Source organism: Strix aluco, chromosome 1, assembly GCF_031877795.1.
Source record: "Strix aluco isolate bStrAlu1 chromosome 1, bStrAlu1.hap1, whole genome shotgun sequence".
Classification (NCBI taxonomy): Eukaryota; Metazoa; Chordata; class Aves; order Strigiformes; family Strigidae; genus Strix; species Strix aluco.
Genome location: NC_133931.1, coordinates 37,783,805 through 37,808,721, shown reverse-complemented (window position 1 = coordinate 37,808,721; position 24,917 = coordinate 37,783,805). Strand labels below are relative to the sequence as shown.

Here is a 24,917-nt window from a genome sequence, read left to right as displayed (position 1 = left end):
CAAACTCTTAAGTGCAACTGAACTGAATTTAAAGGTTTTTACAGGCGTACACAGTATTAAATGTTAAACACACCATGATTATACAAGCCTCAAAGTGTGATATGATCCAGATTCTTCTCTGCCTCATTTAGTATCAGATTAATGAGAACATCGGGTACCGGGTGAGATCTTCCGAGCACCAGTCAGCCCAGTTCATGAAAGAGCTCTTTATTCTCTGGCAAAATAGAGAATCAAACAGAGTTTGGGGTCCAGTGAGGGAAGCAGAGCATGTGCTTGGTGGGATGACAAGCAACCTTGAAGGAATTTTTATTTTTTAAACTTGGGGTGGGGTCCTCTCATGTTCAGTGCAGGAGAGAAATGCAAGTAGTGGATTACAACACACAATGAGTGTGTGTATTGTTATAGTTTCACTCAGCCTAGAAAAAATGTTTTTTACTGAAAACTAAGCAAACATTTTCAGGACTGAGCAAAAAGTGTGCTTTAATGCAGTGGCTGGGGAGCAGGAAAAGGAAGGAACGGAGTGATCTGAACCCAAGAAAGATTAATTAGGACTAGAAAGAAAATGCACTGATTATTAATGTTGCACTCATAGGTACCTATGATATGGCTCTGAAGACTTTGTAAGAGAACTGTTCATTCCAACTATGCCGGTGGCTATCTTCTGAACAGTAAACATATGTCCCCAAAATACCAGCAGTTGTGACTTACGCACTTAAGTAAAAGATGTTAACAGTGACGCAGGACTTTGGTTCATTTTTACACTATTTTTACAGCACAAAATTGCCTTAAACATCATGATAGCAGCCCTGGGACTCTCTTCCGTAGTGGTGGGTTTCTCAGCTAACGTAAGCTTTCTGTAACTGCTTCTGTGTCAGTCCTCTCCTTACTGCAAGTAAAGGCTAAAAAAATCGGAAGCATATTTCACAGGTCCATACTGTATTCAATGTATGCTTCTGTTCACTCTCACCTCATTTGTAATCTCCCCAGGCAGATTATTCACACTCACTTTTATCCTTACAGTTTTCAAAAATCTACTTAAAGAATCCAACTGCTGCAAACCAGACTGTACAGTGCTTACTCCTACTGCAAGTCATTGGAGTATTGTAGAAACACCTAGAGTCTTCCAGTGGAAGAAGGACTGGCTGAAGGGAGGGCTGTTGCGCTAGCGCTATGCAAACACAATTTCTGTCTTTACAAGTTTATAATGTAAATATGGAAGGTGGACAAACGCTGGAGGAGAATACAGCTGCACAGGGAGGTGAAGGAGGTTGCTCAAGATGGGAGAGCAGGTCAGCAGAAGAACCAGGTATATATTGCTGTATTTCACAACAAAGTGCTATTACTTTCTGCTGTACCGGAACTTGTACAGCTGCTTACTCCTGTGGGAGTTGCACCGTCTTGCTGTAAGATTTAATAAAATACAATTTCTTCTTCAGTGGACCTATTCCAAATCTTCTGCTAGTATTTCATTACTGCTGCATTCTCTACGCAAAATTGAGGCCAATTTTTATGAAAGTATTTACAGAAGTGCTGGGAGTTTAAAATTGGATCTCCACACATTTAGAAGCACCTTCTTTCTTTATTAAATCACTAATAATAGTGGCCTTAAAATATTCTCTGACATTTGTAAGGACAGCAAAGCAAGTCTGACATTTCCAGAGATAAAGCCATTTCAGAGAAATGACAAATTAAATAAAATGAAGTTTGAAATGCTTCTTAAAGCTGTAGTCAGGTAAATTCTGAAATGTGATGGGCCAGGCTCAATACTGTGCTTCAAACTATTTACATGATTGCAGAAATACAGACTAGCTGTATGTGCCATTTTTTACTTTTGCCACACTCGCCATGAAAACTTTTTACTTGTGATGAGATGTGTTTTTCCAAAGTTCGGGACTTTTTTAGATGCTGGAAGGAAGATTTGAGCCCTGGCTTGTGGCTTTATGGGAAAGTAGCTTCAACTTTAACTATGAAAAAGAGACACTTCACAACATATGTGACCCAACCTACTTTGTTGGATAACTAAATACAGGGTAATCTGAACTGGTGGACCAAGGTATCTCCAGACTTACCACACCATTTCACCTTCCAATTGCGATTAGCATCAACACCATGACATCGAAACCTTGTGTTCTTTGATCTTGTTTTTCTCCAAAATCGATCCTAATATGTTATAAAATAGTTAAATAGCAGTATTACTATATTTTGGCAATATTCTATTTGTACACAAAACAAACTGACCCTGGTAAATATATTCAGTATTATATTTTAACTGGAGTAATTTGCTTCCATTTTGCATGCCACAAAGTGATGGGCCAGGTTATACAGAAAGTCACCTTTGAATGATGTAACAGGCATTTGATCTTTCCTGTCTGAACAGTTTTTTGAGTAATACTACTGATACTACTTACATTTGTCCAGCTGAACTGATATCCATCCACATTAAATACAGGCATGATATAGAAATACAGCTGAGTTAGCATCTTTTTCATGGCAGGATCGGTCTGGTATGTCTGAAGAGCCTAAAGCAGAAAAGCCAAAGAAGGTAGTTTCCATAATAAAAATAATTTTCCGGTTAAGTATTGTGACACGCTAAGACAGTCACATAGCCTCTGGCAGTACAGAGACCTGATCTCATGGCACCACTGACATCCTTAGAGCTGTACTTGAAAGGCTGACATCTTCCTGCAAATGTGATTAAAGGCATCATGTGAACATGTGAAAAAGGTGTTCAAAAGACCCTATTCTCTCTGCTTCTCAGTTACTTTCAATACCTGAGAAAATACAACTCTCATTACAGAGAAGCAAATGCATACAAAGTGTTTCTTGATGTACGAGCTGAAAGTCAGTGGAATAGATTCTTAGTTGACAAGTTTAGCTCCTGTAAGACAATGGAGTACTGTTGTTTCCACCAGGGGATGATTTGGTGAGGTCAGAGCATGTCTTAAAGCATTTAAGGCTCACATTACATAAGGTTTTGTTGTATTCAGAGTAATCTACTACATGCACAATCATCAATACAGGTAGCTTGTTCCTTTATAATTTAGAAAACCCTCTACTTTTGGAGAACCTCAAGTTTAAAGGTTAGTAGAAGAAGTCTAGGTAGGGAAAGTATTTTTTTGCCATTCTGCATCTTAGAAAAATGCAGCAAACCAGAGGCTCCTCAGCAGTTCTGTTTGCTAGTACCAGAGATGTTTCTTTACCAGTTTCAGGAAGCTTGGACTCCACATGCTGACTCCACTGTCCCTTGTCATAACTGCGCATCAAACTCGCATCCTTCAAAGTTTAAATCTTGATTCTGTAAGGCGAGGAATCAAATGATTCACCTGGCAGGCAGAAAGCGTATCACACTGACACTGGGTTCAGAGGGATGCCTGAGGCTGGCTCCTCTTCTCCCGGTGCTGTGATTATAGGCTTCTGCTCTGCAGTACTTCTGGCCCTTCAGATCCAAGAAGTAAGAAGTGTTTGGGGGGACAAAGGAAGATGTTTGCTCTGAAATAAACTAAGCGAAAAGCTTTTCAATTGACAAATGCCAGGGAACAGTGTGAAGTACAGGAACTCGATACTTCTGGGCTCCTAACCATCCAGCTGTTTGTATTATTGGACCTGCCACAGGAGCTGATGGATGCTTTTTGACAGATGTAAGAAATATCCATACAATCGAACATGTCTTGGGCTGAAATTTACTCATGGAGGAGTCTGAACATTTTTTTCTTTACTCAGGGCCTAGTGAGACTTCTAAATACTATTTCTAAGCTGTTCATTAACCACCTCTCTGTTGTGCAGTGCCTTCTCCTCACGCAGCCGCAGCTTCCCCCCCAGCAGTGCTCTGCATGTGCAGGTCCTTCAGCCTCCCTTGCAGATCCAAAGCAGCACGTCACCCCTGTGCAAAGCCACCGAGTCAACCAGTGCTATCCCACACCGAGGTCCTCTTCTGTTTCAGCCAGGCAAGAGGATGGGAGGGTGAGCAACAGAGGGCAAAGGGGGAACAGCACAGGATGAGATGAGACTTAGGCAGCAGGTGGGACAGCATGGCATGGAGCACTGCAGGGTGGGATGAGATGATGAAAGAGGGTAGGGTTATCACAGGGGAGAAGAGGATGACAGGGGGCTTTTGAGGGGGAGCTTGGTGCAGCCATGGGCTGCCTGGGAGAAAGTCCTTGGTCAATGCAGAGGCCACAGGTCCCCTGGTCCACCTGTGGGAAATTCTCCAAAGATTCTTAGCTGGAAGGGTATTGCATTTAAATTCAATTTACTTGTATTAGGAAGCCACATCAAGGCTACAAATACATCTGGATAAATATATTGGTATTCAGGGAACTGCAGCTACAGTAAAAAGTAGTTTGGTCAAAACAGCAATGGTTATTCAAAAATAATGACCATGAAAACAAGAGCTGTTTCATTGATGTTCCACATGCAGAAAACACATACTGAAGTTAACTAGGGCTATTCTGTGCATTAAGCTAGCCCTGCACTTAAATCTTCACAGGATTAAGAGCCTATATGGTAAGTATGGATGTTAAATCTGTCTTACAGGGGAAACAGAACCAAGTCGTGCTCCAAAATGTGAGTCAAGGAAAATGAACATTTTTATCAGGCTTATTTCAGGGAGAAGTAGTTTGGCTGGGGAGGAAATAAGGCACTACACACCACTTCCTTGACTTTTTAATTCTTTTCTCTTTTTAGACAGTATTAACAAATTAAGCTCAGGTTGTGTCTCCAAGGTGAGTATTTACATATCAGTGATAAGGAGCTTGGCATATTTGCTTGTATCTGTATTTACGTATGTCATTCTTTTGCTGTTAGTTACATCTGTAATTATGCATTTTGCTACACTGTAGTGTTATATACTGTCTTTTAAACTGCAATGCTGTAAGATTAAACTCTTAAAATAATCTCCTTAAAATAACTACAGATAATTAATTAAGCTAATACACATCTTAAAAATTGCATGGATGAGCTTTGCAAATTTATCAGAACCTTTACAAATTTGCAAAAAGTGACATAATGAAAATATTTCAATTAAGACTTTTTAATGTTCAATATGTTTTAAATCCTGTGAAGAATGTATTTTTCTTGCTAGGTAAAAGCACCACCATTTAAAAACTGAAACAAAACACAGACTGCAAGATGCCAAGCACCCTTTCATTTTTTTAAAGCTATCCTGTGTTATTTTAATGCCTGCTGTCATTGACAAAATACTAGCAGAGACTTTAGAAAGCATTATAGTCCCCAGTGATACTCTTCAAAATTTTAAGTCTTAAAGTTGATTTACAGCCAAATATGTCAATCATTCAGTTCTGTTCTTTAAAGCATATGTGATTTATCTTAATAATTTGGTTACCCTTTTAGAGTAGCATTTCATTTAAAATATAATGGACCCGGTGTGGCTTTTTCCTCATGGAAAGCAAGAGTGTAGATGGTGTAACCTGGTGTGAGATCATATTCATTCTTTCTGCTGAAAATGTTTTGTCCTTCATACTGTTTTTACCTGGCAATTTTATTTGATATATGTAATCAGGCAACACAGATTGTATAATCTCACCTCCCTTAACAGGGAGGTGTTTGGCAATGTGCCTTACAGTTACTAAGGTGTGTCCTTGCTGGAGCAAAACCCACAACTTGCCTTTTGTGAAGTGACTCTCAAATCCTCCAACCAATGCTCATGCAAACCACCCTCCTCAGCAGTGTTGAAACATTTTCTCTTCACTATGATACAAGCAAAACGAATATAAACCATTAGTGAATTGACTGCATTGTAGTTTGCACAGAGCTCTCAGAATACAAAGTAACGTGAATTCATACGGCTTGATTCTGCTTCCCCATCATGCAATCAATAGCAGTTTTGCTGCTGAATGTGCAGAGAGCCAGACTGGCCCAATAAATGCTGAATAGTGTTATTAGTGAATGAACAGATGATACAGGAACCCTGCCAACACCATGCAAGCAATCTGCCTGGGGGATGGGGGAAAGGACCAATGATTAATAGGAGGGGGCTCGATCATCTGGATCAGCAGAGTGGTGGTTGTTGATAGATCTATGCCAGCTTAGGCTGGCTGAGGATCTGCTCCATAGGAAATTTAATTTGGGGGACGAAGGGAACAAAAGAGCTATATTGTAAACTGCCAAGGCAATAAAAACACAAGAGTTTAAAATGGATTTAGGACGCAGTTGGGCTTTTTATAAAATAAGGGGATTGACTGAGAAGGACAAAGCAAGGAGACATGGTTGAGAGAAGCTCTGAAATTGCAGCTGAGCTTAATAACGATTTGCTGTCCCACAATTAATTATTATTAAATTTAAGGTAACAATCAGCTTTTGCTGTTTCTGATTTTGAGTTAAACAATCACACTGAATTAAACAATTACTATTTTAGCACAGGAAATTGACTCCATTGCTGTATTACCAGAAATGACATAAAACTGCTTGACAAAACAGGATTAACTCTTCCATGCCATTATTAAGATATCAGTTGAAACACCCTTTCTGACAGTAACATCCAATGTTTTACTATTGTCTGTACATCTTACACTTTAGCAGGGTGACACTATGATCTGCTATTCAGGCCTCCATTGCCACTTTATCAGTTTGGCAAGTTAGTAGTTAGGTCTGTCTCTGTACTTGGCACATCTTTTTATCTCCATTTTCCCTTTTACTGCTAGTGTCCTGCTTTGGCACTCAAATCACAAGCAGAGTGGTAAGCCCGTTATTAAGGCTAAGATACAACTGAGTATCTAAAACCAAATGGCTTAAAACAAAAGGATCAAATTTTCAAGGCTGAAGCTTGAACTGTGTCCGATTATTCTTTTTTTTTAATACCAAGCAAAATCTTCCTCCCTCTTTGGGAGCATTTCCCACAGAAGGAACCCAGAAAAAACAACTGAGAAAGACGGGTGTGCTGCAGCTACTCTGCAACACTCAGAAAAGAGTGCATAAAAAGAGGTTGAAAAGAAGGACCTGCTGCTACTTAAGGATGCAAATGAAGAAGCAGAGAAGAGGCAGAGGAACGATGGCATGATTGACATGTTAGAGAAGCAAACAGCAGTTCCAGGAAGCTTGTGCAAGGTTGGGACAACCCAAGCAAATGCAGGACCTTGTGGGGAAGAAACCTCATACACAGATCTTAGTGGAAATAGGAGACACAACTTCTTGGTTCCACTCTGAGAGGTAATACATAAAAAAACCTCATAGGTCCCAAATAAGTCAAGGACTGCCTAGCAGGGAAGGGAAAGGCACGAGTTATTCCGAAGCACTGTGAATGCTCTGAAAGGGGCAACGCAAACTTCCCTGATAGTAATTGTATGAAACTAATGCCCACCAATTTGGTGGAGACCCACTGAGGTGTATACCTCTGAAAAATGTAATTCTTGAATTTTATGTCCTTAGTTATGTTGGTCCAGGGTAGTACATACTGAGGGCAACCCGACAGAACTCACCTGAATACATTGTTTAATTAAATTGAGACATAGTTAAATAATTAAAATGCAAATTATTGCTTGTAATTCCATTTCTGGAACAACTAAATTGTCCAACACAGAGAATTTTATTTCATAGCCCTTTCTTATGCTCAACAGTGCTTCTGCATATCAGTAGTTTTTACTGAAGTCCTAATTCCTCTGCATCACTCACTATACAGGAATGGACTGCTAAAATATAAAGTAGAATTTCTTCGCTAGAGCAAGCAATATGTTGGAGCAACAATGTGAATTATCTTCATGCCTTGAATACGAACATACCCAACAGCTTAAAAGCCTCCACAGCGTAAAATTTGAATGTCCTAGTGATTAATACTTACATAGGAGTTTGCACTAGCGAGTGTCATTGAAAAATTCCTACTACAAGCACAACACAGCTGCAGGGTTACCTTTATTTTATCAAGGTGCATTCACATTGTGAAAAATGAATAGGTGCAAGCAAAATGAAAGTAATTTTTATCTTCTTAAGATCATGGGTAGACAAGAGGATGCAGCTGAGTAGTTGAAAGTGCACAAGAGAAATAATGCAGTACTTCCTTTTGGAAAAGGAAAACTGGAAACTATTTTAACTGTTTCTTTGCCATCGTGAAGATGTCACAGCAGAGGAAAGCACCTTCTCTGAACTGTCTTACTGTTGAACAAAACCTGGGAAAATCCACCATGGATCAAAAGAGAAAGAAATACTGCACAGTATAAAAATGGCTTGCCACAGCTGCTTTTAAAACAATGCATCACATGCCTCGTGGTGGTGATACCGTGGTACTGCACTCCATCTTTCTGGCATTGGCTTAAGATTTTACCCATTAAAAAAAAGCACCACAACTGAGGGCCCAGCCCGGGAAACTCTTGGTAGCGTTCACTGCTACTTTATTCTCCTTCCCCTCAGAAGTGGTGCACATTAGTAACCTCTGTTTTCAGGAGCAAAGATGAGCCGGAGAGATGCAGATACTCAGAGCAAACTGGCTGCTGAAATAACTGAACTCAATCAGAATTGAACCAGTGGTGGAGTGGAGGGGGGATGTTGAGTAGAGGCAGAAACTACATACACATAGGTGTGATTACTGCACAGAAACTTCAAATGGCAGGAATGAAAAAAAAATCATGAGGATAAAACAGATTCTGCATTTCTACCAGTGCCTCTTGCTGCTGAAAGGCTGATGAATGAAGTACTGAGTGGAGAGGCTGGAAGAGGTGATGTCTCCAATGGAGAAAAAACAAATAGCGTTTCAGGCAGAAGATCCTGACAGAGAAGAATGAGATAGCTAAAGATAAGTAAAGCTGAGTGTTTCAAATATAGATGCTGCAGGATGAAACAGATGGATTTTTCCTCCAGATAATGGATATATAGGGAGCACTCAGAGAAGTCAATTTTTTTCTGAGGTTAGGCAGCTAAAAAGACAGCTGGGGAGACAAGAGCCTGGCAAGCAATAAAAATTAAGCTCCAATGATTGTATTGCATTTACTGAAAGAGCTGCAGAGCATTTGTGGAGAGATCTGTCACCAGGTGACCGGTCCTTCAAGGTGAAAAAAGCCCACTCTTCACAGTGTCATCATCACTGGCAGCTGTGAAGGAGGCTGCAGGGGGCCAAGATACAGCCCTTAGAAGTTTTCTGGTCTTCCTAAAACAAGGGTGAACTAAAAATTGATGAACAGGAGGAAAACCCAGATAGGAAGATTTCATAGAGCAAGAAGATGTGATGATTTAAAGAGCAAAAAAAATTTCAAGTCAAACCAACATCAGCAGAAGAACTTGAGCTGAAGAGAACAGAACTCAGAAAGAAGGAATGTATCCAGCTAAAGGGTGAAAGGAAAAAGTTACAGGTACAGTGTTTGTTTTGGCTTTGCATGCCTCTGATTCACTTCACAATATTTCAAATGGTTTCAAAAGCTCTTCAGGTTTCTGAGAGCCAGCACTCAAAGATATGTTAAGAACAGTGGTCTATCTGTCCCCAGGAGCAGGAGTGGAATAAATGTATGGCTTACAGAGAGAGGCAGTCAGGTCCCTGCTTTCTTTCCTCTATGGTTCAGAACTTCTGCTTGAAGAACTCCAAAAAATGGAGATGGAAAACCTACCATGGGGGGTGAACTAACTACATTGTCTCAAAGAATAACTAAATACAAGTGTAATGAGCATCTTTTAAATTAATATTAGTCCAAAATCCTGGACTGTGTAAACATGACGTTTCAGCTGTACCTGTTCAAAACACTTAAGTCTGTTGACAAGTGATAGGTCAAGTGTATAATCTTTAACAAACATTAGTGTGTTGCTTCACATAACTATCTTACACGCCCCCAAAATCGGATTATTTCTGAAGTAGGTGAGAAACTGGTATCTGAATTTCATAATCAGCCAGTATTTTGAGGCTCTGGTAGTTATGGATAGAAAGTGTAAATAAATTTTCTGACTTCTAAAAGATTACCAGTTTTGATGGAGCTCAGTAAGACCCAGAAATGATCCAGAATGTGAAGCTGTTTTCCTGACAATGTGGACTTCAGCACTGGAATGAATGACTGAGTGCTGCTCTGACTGTTGATGTAGCATATTGCAGATGTTTTGTCCATCAGGACATGGACTATGGAATTTTGCAGAATGACTATAAATGCTACACTGGCTTTCAGCAGATCTTAAAGTAGGAATACTTATAGCTTTATGGCCTTTTGGCCACATGGCCTGGATGGTGCAGAAGAAGAGCCAACCCTTTTTAACACTGATGCTGTCTGGGTCTTCTACTTGGACCTGTATCTGATTCCACTGTTGTCCTTACTCAGTTCTGTATATGTGTATGTGCTGTTATTTTAGGTATCCTGTCTGTAGAGTCGAGCATTACATAAACATTCCTGAGGAAAAATCTGCAAAAATCCTGGTAAAGACTGGTCTCTGGGGCCTGGTCCACAAGCCTAATGGCTGGCTAATTGGCAGTATGCATGCAATATGCATCCCGCAAGGTGACTCATAAATCAGCCTTAAGCTTAGAGTAGCGGGGGCAGGTGTTGCTATTTTGCATCTTGGACAGTCTGTGTGTCTCTCTTAGCTCATTATTATGGAGTGAAAAGATGGGATTCAAGCCTGGTTTTGGCAGCAACCAATACCAATGTCAGCATTTAAAAAAAATAAGTAAAAAAAAAAAAAGTCTGGCCCCAGTCTTTAACTTCTTTGTTTGGGGTTACCTGTCTGCTGCCTAGGTGCACGATGAAGCAGAAACACATCATCTTGAATGATTTGGGAACTCACATAATTGGGATCATAGAACACCCACATTTCAGAATTTGGACTTTTGGCCATGGACCTCAAAAATTAAAGCATACTAATATTCTTTTCAGATTTGGGATTCTTCTGAGATGAGACAGCTATTACAGCCCATCTTTAAAGGATGATACAGTGCTGCAGGATGAGCAGGGCTTCAGAGGTGCGGATTTGGATTTCCCTACTATACAGTTCCTTTCCAGTGGGCCTGTGGATAGGGGTGAAGGAACATTCATGGATAGTCTAGCAAGGTCAGTGCCTGAAACAAAATCAGCAAGTCACCTTGATCAAATCCAGAAAGCTCAGTAGTTCTGAACATTTTTTCAGAAAAGACCTTGGGTATTGACTAGGTTCTGTCCCAGAAGCAGCAGACAGTAGCACTGCTCATCCAGACAACAGTCTCACATTGAAGAAAAGTGGCTATGTGCAATGCAATGTAAGCTGACCCACATTCAAAGAATAATAATATTTTGAGGAAAAGTCCTCAAGATTTAAAAATTTGAAAAATATAAGGGAGACTATGGAAGAGCATGCCACAGTTCACATCTGAGATGCAGATATACTGAATCTGGTCAACATATGTTAGTTTCCCTTTTTTCCTAAAAGGGCCCACTTTTGAGGATGGGAGAAGGTTACTGCATTTCCAAAGTGTGAGGCTATTTGCACCTTCATTTGAGGCCCCGATGAGGCCACTTGCTTAGGGGGATGCACTTGATCTTAATGGACATTTCCCTTACAGTTGCCATTGGATTCTTAGAACATTTTGTCAAGAAGAAGTACAATCAGTGCTTGCTTCTTGAAGGTATTTAATTACATTTCTTGAATTTTCTAATCTTCAAAATACAAATTCCTGCATCAGAAACAAAGAATAGTGCATCTTAAAGTCACATCTCTTGTATGTTGTTTTCTGAAAATGTTATATGAATGACATTTCAAGGTTATACATCATTGACATGGATCAAATGGCAGCATTTATTAGAGGAAAGAAAGTCAAACCAGATGTAATAGGAATCCTCATCTGCTTTCACTAAAACTGAAACAGAACCTAGTTTTGATGTTAATTTGAATAGCAGCCTGTGAACCATATTTCAGATTTTTAAAACAATGGTAAAATCCTAAATTTGAGGTCTGGATAATTCGATACCTGAATTCTGCTTCTCTTACAATTGCACACCCAATGAAGAGGAGTTAAATGTTCTTATTTAACACATATACATATATAATTGTACTTTTGCAAAAAGTCTATAGGTTTTGCTTCTTTGTTTCTATGAGGGCTATTTAATTTTGGATAAATACATGTTATGTCTGATTTAAAAAAAACTGTTTCTAAAATCTATGCTTTCTACAAAGTAATAACACATGATAGAGTACCTTTCTTTCCAGTTTGTAATATTTACTAACACATTTCAATGTATGATTATATCCCATGCAGTCTTTTTAAAAATCTAGGTTAACAAACCTTTTTTCTTCCCCCCCTGCCCCCAATCTTTTGCTGTGGACACAAATTCTGGGTTACATTAGATTCATTTATCTTTGCAGGTTGCCTTCAAAGTAGTCCGCATGTAATCAGTTCCATTTCCTTTTACAGTTCCTCTTGCTTCCCTACTCCACCACAGGTGTCTTAATATTTCCACTGTCAGGACCTTCTTTCCACTACTTTCCAGCTGAGTAAGGCTTGAAGTTGGGGGGGACTCCACTGTAACCTGACTGGTATTCTACTACAATAACAAGTGCAGACTTCTATGTGGCTCACTAGCTGGTACCTAAAGTGCTGATCCTGTGTGGGCAGGGAGTCTCCTTTCTTGACTTGAAACTCAATGCCCACGAAGTAGGGTTTGTCAGAGGCCACCAGTGTTGCTAACCCTGGTAGAACATCTGATTGTCTTTAGCTGAGAGACTACAGGCGTTCAGGGGTGCCTTCCACAGAAACAGTGATGTTGTTATTAACACCAGACCTATGGAATCCAGAGCCAAGGCTAGAGCTCATGCTGGAGTAGATTATAACAAAAAGCCACACAAAAAACCCAAACAAAAACCCAAAACCCCCAAACCAAGCAATAGTCTTCGCTCTTGTCTTATTTGTTTCAAAATGTGGGTAGGCTGGGTTTGTACTTTCAATTGTATTATCACGTAATGCAAAACTCTTTCCTGTGCATTCTCTTTCTCTTTTTAATCTTTAATTTCTACTTCTACATCTTTCTCCCCTTTTCTCTAGTTGATCTGTTCTTTTTCTCTAACTACTGTATTTGCCCAAATACAGAACAAGCCTGTGTAGCAGGCAGTTTCTTGCCTTCCCATGCTCTAGCCTCACATCCCCACTTCCCAAGCCTGATCTGCCTTAGTCTGCTTTGCATTTCTAGGTAGATGGGAGCCAGGTCCTGCTCAGCTGAACAACTCCAGATGCTTTGTAGAAAGGGGGGAGTCGCTGCCCATGCCCTGGCAAGGCACACTAGCAGCCAGCTGCTCAGTGGCACCTCCACCCTACAGGAGGTGGTGTCTCCCATCGCTTGCAGCAAATTCACTGGCACTCAGAAGCTGCCGCTTCCAGGGGTGCAAGCAAGATACTGTGGTGTCCCAAGCTGGATGGGAATATCCAGTCAAGTTTGCAGCACCCAGCAGAACTTGAATGTTAAGTGACATTCATATATAGAGGTTGTTTTCTAAGCTAAATCACTTGAAAAGCCTAGTTGTACACAGGCATACGGAGACTTCAATAAAAACAAGTGACAAGAGATCAGAGGGTGAAATGAAAGCTCATTTCAAATGAAATACTTCAGGCTGCCTGCACAGTAAAGGGATGCATGTATGCTGTTCCTGCTAGAAAAGAAGCTAACATCACATAAATCCAACATTTCCTTTTGCTTGCCTTAAATCAATGCGCTTGTGGTGCTATTCCTTAGAGTCAACAAACATGCCAGGAAAAATCTGTTTCCAAGCTGACTGCCCTTTCTCAGAACTGCCCCTAAGTGCCGGAGAGGATGGAAAGTGGGCTGCCAGGCTGCAGAGGTGCTTGAGAGAGGAGTTTGCCAGCAAAAGAGAACTGCAGAGTTTGAAACGCAGAGAGGCCTTCAGTTTTCCCAGAGTTCTTACTAAAAATATCTAATTCATTTAATGAGAAAAGCAATATTCTAAACCAAACAATCTAGTCTTGTCTCTCCTCCACTCCCATTCATTTTTAATATTATGATAGAGACTGAGCGTAATGTATTCTTATCCAGATGCTTTTTGCTTTAATGCTGGATTGAAATATTGCTCTAAGAAAAGAAGAAAATATATGTCATCTGTGAACAAAGGCAATGCATGACTGAGATGGACAGACAAAGGTGGTACATTCTTGTAGTCTCGAGGAACTCCGCAGAAACTTTCTTTAATCTAGGAAAATGCTTTTACACAGTTAGCAAAACAGTCTTACTAGCAAGCTACTCTCCGAGGATCTCAGATAACCACCAGAAGGTTTCTATATACACTTACACTGCCTGTTTTCTGCCATAAGCTCTACAGAGAAACCTTGTGATTTTTACCTTGCTGTGATTTTTACCTTGCGATTTTTACCTTTACATTGTAGTTCTGGAAAAAATTTTAATGGGAAAACCTTGTTAAGGAAGATGTACTTGAGCAATAGGCTTTCCCACCAGTGCCTGTCTGTCCCAAGCATCTTCCTTCCTTACTGCAGCCTGTTCTCCTGGGTAGGAAAGCTGCTCAGAAATAGTTGCAGGTTTGTTCATCTTTACACTAACAGAAGTCCTAATAAGAAGACATACCATCATTGTACACTGAACTTTGAGATCAGCTCCTGGATCTGGTTTGGCCTATCCATGCATCAGCAGTCATGCTGACAGGCTCACCCAAACTGTAGTGGCCTCATTATTTCTGTACTTGTCCTATATGCTGCCGTGACTTCTGAGGGAACGTAGTTACATAGGTCATCTGAGCTAACGCATCAGTGTGTTGATGATGCAGAATTTTACTCTCATGAGGTGACTTATAGGGCCAGGATCTTTGTGCTGAGTGGAGGAATCCCCAAAAATCAAAGGCATATCCTTTAAATCAGAGGAGGTATTAATGCATTGTAGAATTCCACAGTGATGGGGTGGAAGAGAAGTGACAAAATTATGTGTTTATAGGAAGAACCTTGCAAAAAAAAAAGTTGCATCCCTTATTTTGTGCAAAAAACGGTATGCAAAATACTCAGAGCACATCTTGGTCTTTTTGAAGCCTTCTTTGACTTCTGTATATTGCATTGCAAGATAGTGTCCACTGTGCAGCTAATATCCCATCTTGAACAAAAGTTTGTTGGCTAAGGGGAAATGCCAAAATCCTGCAAACATATCATGCATCTGAGATGAATCCCAAATTGGAAGAGTTTAAGTGCTGATATTAAAAAAAAAAAAAAAGTACTGGACAAGTGAAAATCAAAATTCCAATTCAAATTGATTTCACCGATCATTTGAAAAATGGCAAATGGATGGATATGAAGGCTAAACCCTAGAGATCAAAGATAAAGGGAGCATAAATCCAATCAGATAGGATCAAAGAAACATTGGAGGAATGTCTTGATATTCAGAGAATATGAAATCCATTATTTTGGGTGAAATTCGTCTATGAAGAAGAATCAGCAGATCAATACCTCAGTTTACATGACACCAAGCCTGCTGGCAACAGAAGGGGTACACCTGTTTCAAAGGTGGAAAAGGACCTTTGCATAGGAGTTAGCAGGGCTCACTGAAAGAGCTTTAAACTATATTTGAAGGGGGAAAGGGATAAAACCAGGCTCAGTAGATATAAGCCTGGGGGCAGCAGGCCAGTGTTTGAGCGACGGTGTGCTAGCAAGGTCCTTTGGTCTGCCATCTCAGTGGAGGTAGGAGATGGAAATCCATACAGCAGCAAAGATGCAAGGGTTATTGATGTTAGAAACCATGGAAGTCACGTAAGAATTAGGGTTTCTCCCCCGTAAAAGGTGGCGGGATCAACAGCCCAACTCAAGTGCATCTACACCAATGCACGCAGCATGGGCAACAAAACAGGAGGAGCTGGAAGCCACTGTGCAGCAGGAAAACTATGATATAGTTGCCATCACGGAAACACGATGGGATGACTCGCACAACTGGAGTGTTGCAATGGATGGCTGTAAACACTTCAGAAGGGATAGGCAAGGAAGGAGAGGTAGTGGGGTAGCCCTGTATGTTAGGGAGTGTTTTGTTTGTCTAGAGCTTAATGATGGTGAGAATAGGGTTGAGCGTTTATGGGTAAGAACTGGGGAAGGCCAACAAGGCAGATATCATGGTGGGAGTCTGTTACAGGCCACCCAACCAGGATGAAGTGGCATATCAAATATTCTATAAGCATCTGGGAGAAGTCTCACAATTGCTAGCCCTTGTTCTTGTGATGGACTTCAACTTACCAGATGTTTGCTGGAAATACAATACAGCAGAGAGAAAACAGTCTAGGAGGTTCCCGGACTGTAAGGAAGATAACTTCTTGATACAACTGGTGACCAACTAGGGAAGGTGCCCCACTGGACCTGTTGTTTGCAAGCAGAGAAGGACTTGTGGGTGATGTGATGGTTGGAGGCCATCTTGGGCATAGTCATCACAAAATGATAAGAGTTTATGATTCTTGGAGATGTAAGGAGGGGGGTCAGCAGAACTGCTACCCTGGACTTCCAGAGGGCAGACTTTGGCCTATTTAGCAGCCTGGTTGACAGTCACTTGTGAGGCAGTCCTGAAAGGCAAAGGAGTCCAGGAAGGCTGGACATTCTTCAAGAAGCAAATCTTAAAGGCGCAGGAGCAGGCCATCCCCATGTGCTGAAAGACGAGACGGTGGGGAAGAAGACCGGCCTGGCTGAACAGAGAGCTTTGGCTGAAACTCAGGAAAAAAAGGAGTTTATGACCTTTGGAAGAAGGAGCAGGCAACTCAGGAGGACTATAAGGATGTTGTGAGGTTATGCAGGGAGAAAATTAGAAGAGCCAAAACCCAACTAGAACTTAATCTGGCTACTGCCTTAAAAGACAATAAAACCTGTTTCAATAAATACATTAGCAACAAAAGGTGGGCCAAGGAGAATCTCCATCCTTTATGGGATGCAGGGGGAAACATAGTGACAAAGGATGAGGAAAAGGCTGAAGTACTTAATGCCGCCTTTGTCTCAGTCTTTAATAGTAAGACCAGTTGTTCTCCAGGTACCCTGTCCCCTGAGCTGGAAGACAGGGATGGGGAGCAGAACGAGACCCCCATAATCCAAGGGGAAATGGTTAGCAACCTGCTACATCACTGAGACACGCATAAGTCTATGGGGCTGGATGGGATCCACCCAAGAATACCGAGAGAGCTGGTGGAGGCGATCACTGAGCCACTTTCAACCATTTCTCAGCAGTCCTGCCTACCTGGGGAGGTCCCAGTTGACCAGAGGTTAACAAATGTGACACCCATCTACAAGAAGGGCCAGAAGGGGGATCCGGGGAAGCTTATGGAGCAAAGCATCTTGATTGCCATTACATGGCACTTACAGGACAACCACATGATCAGGCCCAGCCAGCATGGGTTCATGAAAGGCAGGTCCTGCTTGACTAATCTGATCTTCTATGACAAGGGGACCCACTTAGTGGATGAGGGAAAGGCTGTGGATGTTGTCTACCTTGATTTCACTAAAGCCTTTGACACCACTTCCCACAGCATTCTTCTGGAGAAACTGGCTGCTCATGGCTTGGACAGTTGTACTCTTTGCTGGGTAAAAAACTGTCTGGATGGCTGGGTCCAAGGAATTGTGGTGAATGGAGTTAAATCCAGTTGGCAGCCAGTCACAAGTGGTGTTCCCCGGGGCTCAGTACTGGGGCCAGTTCTGTTTAATATCTTTATCAGTGATCTGGACAAGGGGATCGAGTGCACCCTCAGTAAGTTTGCAGACGACACCAAGTTGGGTGGGAGTGTTGATCTGTTTGAGGGTAGGAAGGTTCTACAGAGGGATCTGGACGGGCTGGACTGATGGGCTGAGGTCAATTGTATGAGATTCAACAAGGCTGAGTGCCAGGTCCTGCATTTGGGTCACAACAACCCCATGCAATGCTACAGGCATGGGGAGGTGTGGCTGGAAAGCTGCCTGGTGGAAAAGGACCTGGGGGTGTTGGTTGACAGCCAGCTGAGTATGAGCCAGCAGTGTGCCCAGGTGGTCAAGAAGGCCAATGGCATCCTGGCTTGTATCAGGAATAGCGTGGCCAGCAGGGACAGGGACGTGATTGTGCCCTGTACTTGGCACTGGTGAGGCAGCACCTTGAATACTGTGTTCAGTTTTGGGCCTCTCACTACAAGAAAGACACTGAGGTGCTGGAGCATGTCCAAAGAAAGGCAACAAAACTAGTCTAGAAGGGTCTAGAGCACAAGTCTTATGAGGAGTGGCTGAGGGAACTGAGGTTGTTTAGTCTGGAGAAAAGGAGGCTCAGGGGAGACTTTATGCTCTCTACAACTACTTGAAAGGAGGTTGTAGCAAGGTGGGTGTCAGTCTCTTTTCCCAAGTGATAGAACAAGACGAAATGGCCTCAAGTTGTACCAGGGGAGGATTAGATTGGATATTAGGAAAAATTTCTTCACCAAAAGGTTTGTCAAGCACTGGAACAGGCCGCCCAGGGAAGTGGTTGAGTCACCATCCCTGGAGGTATTTAAAAGATGTGTAGATGTGGTGCTTAGGGACATGGTTTAGTGGTGGACTTGGCAGTGTTAGGTTAATGGTTGGACTCAATGATCTTAAAGGTCTTTTGCAACCTAAACGATTCTATGATTTTTAGCTTCCTATTCCTATGGCATTACACAAAAGAGAATGTCTTTCTTAATCTAAGTCCTTAAAGCAAAGGAACTGATCTCTAGCAGTACATGCTGGCACTGATTTACCTGGACCATTACCAGAATTACAATCTTCACATTTTTAGGTCTTGGAATAAAATCCTACTTCATATCTTTGCCAGTATGTGTCTAGCATATTTTTGTCCTGTGCCTAGCTGTGTCTGGCTGTTGCTATCACCTTTGTTTATCAAGCACTTAGGTGTTCTACAAACAAAAAAAAAAAAGGCAGTATAATAGCTAGTTATTTTTCTTATTAATAATATGTTAGATTGGTTATAACAAACCCGCAATGTTTATTAAACTGAAGGAACTGCATGACTGTAAATCATTAAGCACTTACTTCTTTCACGAACCACTGGCAAAAGGCAGGGCCAATCCACTCTCTTGCATGAATTCCACAGTCTATCCAGACAGCTTTCTTGTAGGGCCGTGATCTTTTACCTAACTTGAAGTGTGAATATTCATAGACGTATCAATAGATCTCATGACATTTGTGAAACACAATAATGAGAAAATAATAGAATATTAAAACACTAAATCATTTTGAATCTCCTCATGAAAAGGAACACACATCTATAGTTTTCAAAGGTATGGCCAAGATAATGAAACTGATCTATGGAAAAAAAAATTTACAGGAAAAGTGAGATCTGTCAATTCCTTTTATGAGGAATGATAAATGATAAGTATTACATTGAGCAGGGTAAGGAAAAACAATGCTACATGAATAGCTCGATGCAGAGTCAAATTTTCAGAACTCTACAATAGCAGGTGAAAAAAAAGTACATTCAAAGTAATTTTTGCTTCTTGTTGACCTTTGTGGACCTAATAATATGAGTTGAGAGTGTACAGCCATGGAATTTTGTCAGTAGCTAAATAGGAATTGTATATGGCACGTGTTGAGAAAGGCTCCAGAGTCCTCTGGGGTTCCTCTCCAGCATAACTGCTTTCCAAGTGGTCTTAAACGCCAAACTTTCCAGTTCCCTTAAATCAATCCTGCTAAGTGAACCTGTCCTTTAATCTATCTCCAAGCATATCCAATCCAAGTAAATAGGATTTGGCTTTTAGTTTTCCAGCTTTTTATTTTTTTGTTCATTAAAAATGACATTTGGATCAGATCTTAGCAACTCATCCTTAGGAAACACTGTTAACCTGTGTCTCTGATGTACACGCTATAACATAAGTAACAAAGTGTTTGTCCCTGATGCCAGATTTTAGTCAAATTAATGACTATTTAATCTTTACCTTGAGTACAAACAGTGGTCTTCCTTCATAGGATTTTCCAACAGAAAACATGTGAATTAGATCTGAATGAGTTTTATTCAGATAATGCATCCAACCCTGGATCTGCAAACACAGAAATAAAATTGTTGCTTCAATCTTTGCATTTCATGGGAAGCAACTTTTACACATTTATTAATCTCAGCTCTCCATCCTCTGTATGGTTTTGGATCTTATTGTAGTTTTTATTTTTGTCTTTTGTTTGTTTTTGTTTTCACACCTGAACTATCATTGGGCTCTCATAGCTCTATTGCCAGAGGCTGGATGCAGTCTTCAGCCACATGGGATTTCTTTTCCCTTTACATTGTTTGATATTACTTGAATGCATTTGCTGTCCATCAAAAATTTGGGAAGAGGTCTAATCTGCCATTTCCACTAAATATTAATGGGATGAAGAAAGAAGGTCCCCAAGCCTGCCTCCCAGGACACAGAATGGTGAACAGACTGACCTGCAGGATTCAATATTACCTGCAATATTTGTTTTACAGGCACCATCTTGTTGAGGGGCAGCACCCTCCACACTCAGTCTAGTGACTTTGTCTTGGTGCAGACTGAAACTACATATGTGAGCACACTGAAATCAACAGAAATTATTTACCCAGCTATTATCTAGGACAGTATCCCTTATACATGAATTTGTATCTCAGTGTTTTTAATTCTTTGGGCCTCTTGTGCAAATACTTCAGCATCTGCTCATACTGCTTACGTAAATGACTCAGTGAAACTAATCAATCATGGAAATCTCTTATTCCATCAGAGTAAAGACCTACTTTAAAAACAAAACTCAGAAGCTGCCAAAGATAGTTACATGTAAAGATAAGTCTTGAATACAAATATTAAAAAAATACGTATTTTCAAGAAGGTGCCTATTTTTGAAGAAGAAACATTTAGAACAATTCTCAAGATGAACAGGTAACCACAACTTGTAGAGAGAGTAAAATCTTAGCCTTATTAAAAACAACGGTGTAGTGGATAAGAAGAACAATATGAATTTTCACATACTTCTTCCAGGGAGTGATACACTTCATAGTTATACCCAGAGAGGGACCTTCGATTCCTATATGACCTCAGTCCAGTTTGGTTTTCTATTGCTTTCTGTAGGTCTGATATGAGAATCCTAGGTAAAAAAAGAGTGGTATTAGAACACACAGGCTAAAACAGAACAACAATCACATTTAGAAGAAATATAACAGCAGTTAAACCATCCTGACGTTACTTCATCTGTTATAGTTTGACAATAGAATGCTTCAGGCTTATTTGAATATAGGCTGCCAAATAAATACTCCAGCTGCTTTGAAATGTAACAGTGCCTTCAAAAAACACAATGAGCTTGTTAAGCAAATAAACCAGAATGATGTAAATAACGTAGCCAAAGTGAAGAAGTCACTTTCATTTGTTTATGGAGCAGCATTTGTTGTCTACATTTATAATCCTGTTGTACTACATGATCATGGATCTTCAAAAAATTGATTTCAAAACCATAAAAAAAATATTTTTAGGCTTAGAAAAACATGCACATACTTTGTCTCAGGAGTTATTGTACTGGTATGAAACACTACATATACATACAAGTTGTAGAGGCAAAACAAAAAACGAAGAACTTTGCAGCATTATTCTGTCTGAAAGACAATAAGCAACAAACAAAGAAAAAATCTTCCGTGCAGTTTGTTGTTTACATTATCTACTCTGCAATAGTTGCTTGCCAGTTATTTTAAAATAACTCAGGAAAAATATGAAACAATACTAAGTGAAATTTAAATTGTTTGCATAAAAAGTGAGAGGTTCTTTGCATTAAGAGCAAAATGCAGAAACAGTGGTGTAAGCTGAAAACTTTCTTATTTTATGGCAAAACCAAATAATGATACAAATATAAAAATATAATATAGAAAACATCTAAAAGTAATTATATTGAAAAAGTTGGAGCATTTATGCTTTCCATCACACAGTGGCAGGAGCTGGGAATATCATCACTGACATCAGTAACATCACTGTAATACTGAGAGTCATCCTTGTATACTACCTTATCCTAAAGCATGGCAATGTGTAATCACCATACCACTAATTCATCATTCCTGTAAAACGATGGTCACATTCAACCTTTTAAAGTTTTATAGGTGTTAGCTGCAATGACTGGAAAAAGATGGAAAGAAACTGCATTCACTCTGATCCTAACTCAACTGTGCAGGAGATATGTCAAAGATAATAGGTCTATCAACATATAATATCAAAGTAAAGGTTATCTCCATCTTCAAATGTATTAGTGAAGTAATCGTATAATTAGGAATTACATTGTTCTACATTAGCAACCTTCATTAAGCAAACTAAGGGCTTACAGTCTTGACTTGTAAAGTGCTATGCACACTCAGACCAGTACTATAAAGCATTTAAGTCTGTAGTTAGATTAAAGTAGTGGTTTTATTCAAGTCATTAGGATATCTAACACGTTAAAAAAATACTTGCCTGCTTTGCTGCATTCTGATTAGTGTAAGTACCTTCCAGGATCAAGCTCTGTTCATTTTTACAATAATAGATTTAATTTCACAACCCCTGATTGTTTATGGTCTGTACTCCAAATGAGATTTGATAATCTCTCTTTACTCTTAAATGACTGTGTACTGTGTGTGCTTATAACACAAAGGCCTCAGGTCTGAATACAATCTATGTGGCTTCATTAGCACAGAACTTACAAGTGAGGCAACTTGGTGCAGTAAGAGTTTATCTGATGCCTGGCTTGTTTTCATGACCGTCTTTTTGTCATAGTCAAACACTGGGAGAGATAAAACTGTCTTACAGGCAAGGGCTGGTTACCTTGCTCATTATTAGGGCTGCTTAATGCTTCCTCTCTTTAGAAATTTGTCATAATTTAGGCAAGCATCACTCCATCAGGCTGAAGTTTTACATAGTGTTTGCCTCAGATTTTCCAGTTCCGAAAAGGATGGAGCAATTTAACTCCTTTGCAAATAGTGTATTAAAAATAAAACCTAAAAAAACCAATATTGTGAAAAACAGCCATGAGAAAAGGAGCTGTATGAAACCTTGCCTGGCGCCTCAGCCCCTTGGCTCTGGAGCTGCACTTCAGCTCAGGGCAGGGTCCCCACCCCAGCTGTGCTGTGGGCATGGCTGTGCTTGGCCGCCCTGCTCCTGCCGATCCCTGACTATAGCTGTTGCTGCTCTCATGGCCAATCCTCCCAGCTCTTGCGGCATTACAGATCTCAGGAGGCTTGTCAGGACAAGCACATGCTCGTCCCAGGCTTTGCAGGGTTTTGCTTCTGATGGCTGGGACCCAGAGGGCAAGGAGTACAAAACAGGGAGCGGGGAGATGAAGAGGGAAAGCAAAGAAACAGTCTGGAGGTTAGAAAATGCTGTCCGTCTTCCTTCTAAGTGCACACATCTTGTGCGCCAAATGTCAAAGAGGAAATTTTCCCTGTGGAAAATGAATGTAATGTTGTTCTCATATTTGTAGCACATTGTTTCAGGTAAACTGAAGAGACTATTTTCTCTCGCAGTTCTTGCCCTTGCACACTGTGCTCTGCAACCTAAGTAAAGGTCTTCAAGTATAGGGAGTGTTTACAACACATATAAAATTGCCTTCTGTCATTTCATTAAAGGTGATTACTGTGAGCAGGAACAGCAGCAGACGTGAATACAACTGCCGGGGCACAGTAATTAGGGGACATTTTTTGTATAAGCACAGGAAAACAATTACAGAAATCCCCATCTCATTTCTAAACACAAACAAAACTGAAGCAGTGTTGAACCCACATGAAAGTCACTCTGAACTTCAGCTACCAGGCCTGCATAATTAATTTCCTGATGTTTGTTTTTGTATTTTTAGAATGACAAATTAATGAGACCATTGTTATAATAAAAATGAAATTCTCATAGGAATACACATAATATATAGTATGATCTGCACCATCCTCTTCTCACTGAGAAATAAGTATAAATAGCCTCACGTAGGGCTTTATTCTGCAAATGTCTGAGAATTCAAATAACTCATCAGTCGATTATTCAGATGCTTAGGCATCTCACTGAAAAGGCTTTAATGACAAGATCATTACTCTTGTCTAGTATATCATATTGATAAATATGAAATGATAAGTATACTTCAAAACTGTCTTGAATGCTTTTAAGGAACGCTATAAATGATATGTGATCCTTAGCATGCATTTGTTTTGTATGTCTTGCATTGGGTCATGAGGAATGGAGAGTTATAAAACAGAACTAGTACATTCCTTTATAATTCATGAAGAAGGCTTGCCTCTGCATTTGCAGCACACTTGTAAACAAACCTTGCCCCTGTTAAATACAGAAAGAGGCAAAGAAGGCTGTAGAATTAGTAATTACCATCCCTCTCTCAACAGATGTGATTTCATATACATTGAAAACACTTCAGCTTGACTCCAAAGGAGGACATTTAATTAAAACTGCTTGCCTGTGGGAGATTTTCTGTTCTCCCATTAAAAGGGTTGTTTTCTTGGCAATGTCTAGCTGTCTGCCAGTCTAATTGCTATGATGTGGAATGTATTTTCAAGCACGCTTGGTGTGGTAGACACAGACCTGCTTTGGAGGCCAGATCTCTGGAGCAAGGCACAGAAAGTGAAGCACAGGCTTACGTGTACTGGATGTTTGCTTGCTGGAGGTAGGGCAGCAGACTTCGGGATGTGTTCTGCGATACTCGCACATCGGTGACCATACCTTCGACAACGTGGAAGGGGCTGCTGGGCTGCCATAAGTCCACCTGTAGTGCAGGAACCAACCTGTAATTCATATGCATTCAGTGTAGGTGGGGAAATCCAGGAGATGGCACGCTTGAAGCTGTGTAGGCAAACACTCTAAGCATGGTACAGACAATAAAAACTGCATTGGCTGGTCCAGTTTGACACCTATGTTAATGGAGCAGATTTTGAGGAATGATTGTGTCTAGCTCACCACAACTCTTGTGGGAGATTTGCCAATGGGAAGAGAGAATGGTCTCAGGAATGAGCCTCCTGAGACGTCTTTAAACAAAAACTACCTCCAACTTCATGCACCTCCTCAGACTACTATACATTCCCTATGTATTAGCTCCTATGGAGTCCATAAGTATT

The 24,917-nt window shown here is 40.5% G+C and overlaps 1 protein-coding gene across 1 annotated transcript in view; it reads right to left on the bottom strand.

The window, feature by feature from the left end:
- The window catches only part of CPA6 (carboxypeptidase A6), a 35,473-nt gene extending 10,935 nt beyond the window's left edge, over positions 1-24,538 (bottom strand). Inside the window, exons 1-6 of the mRNA XM_074847252.1 lie at positions 24,444-24,538; positions 20,830-20,944; positions 19,792-19,893; positions 18,890-18,994; positions 2,409-2,519; positions 2,070-2,160 (exon numbers count right to left, since the gene is read on the bottom strand). Of these exons, the coding sequence (XP_074703353.1) occupies positions 2,070-2,160; positions 2,409-2,519; positions 18,890-18,994; positions 19,792-19,893; positions 20,830-20,944; positions 24,444-24,523 (604 nt within the window). The 5' untranslated portion in view covers positions 24,524-24,538. The remainder of the gene's footprint in view (positions 1-2,069; positions 2,161-2,408; positions 2,520-18,889; positions 18,995-19,791; positions 19,894-20,829; positions 20,945-24,443) is intronic.
- Positions 24,539-24,917: the final 379 nt, after the last annotated feature.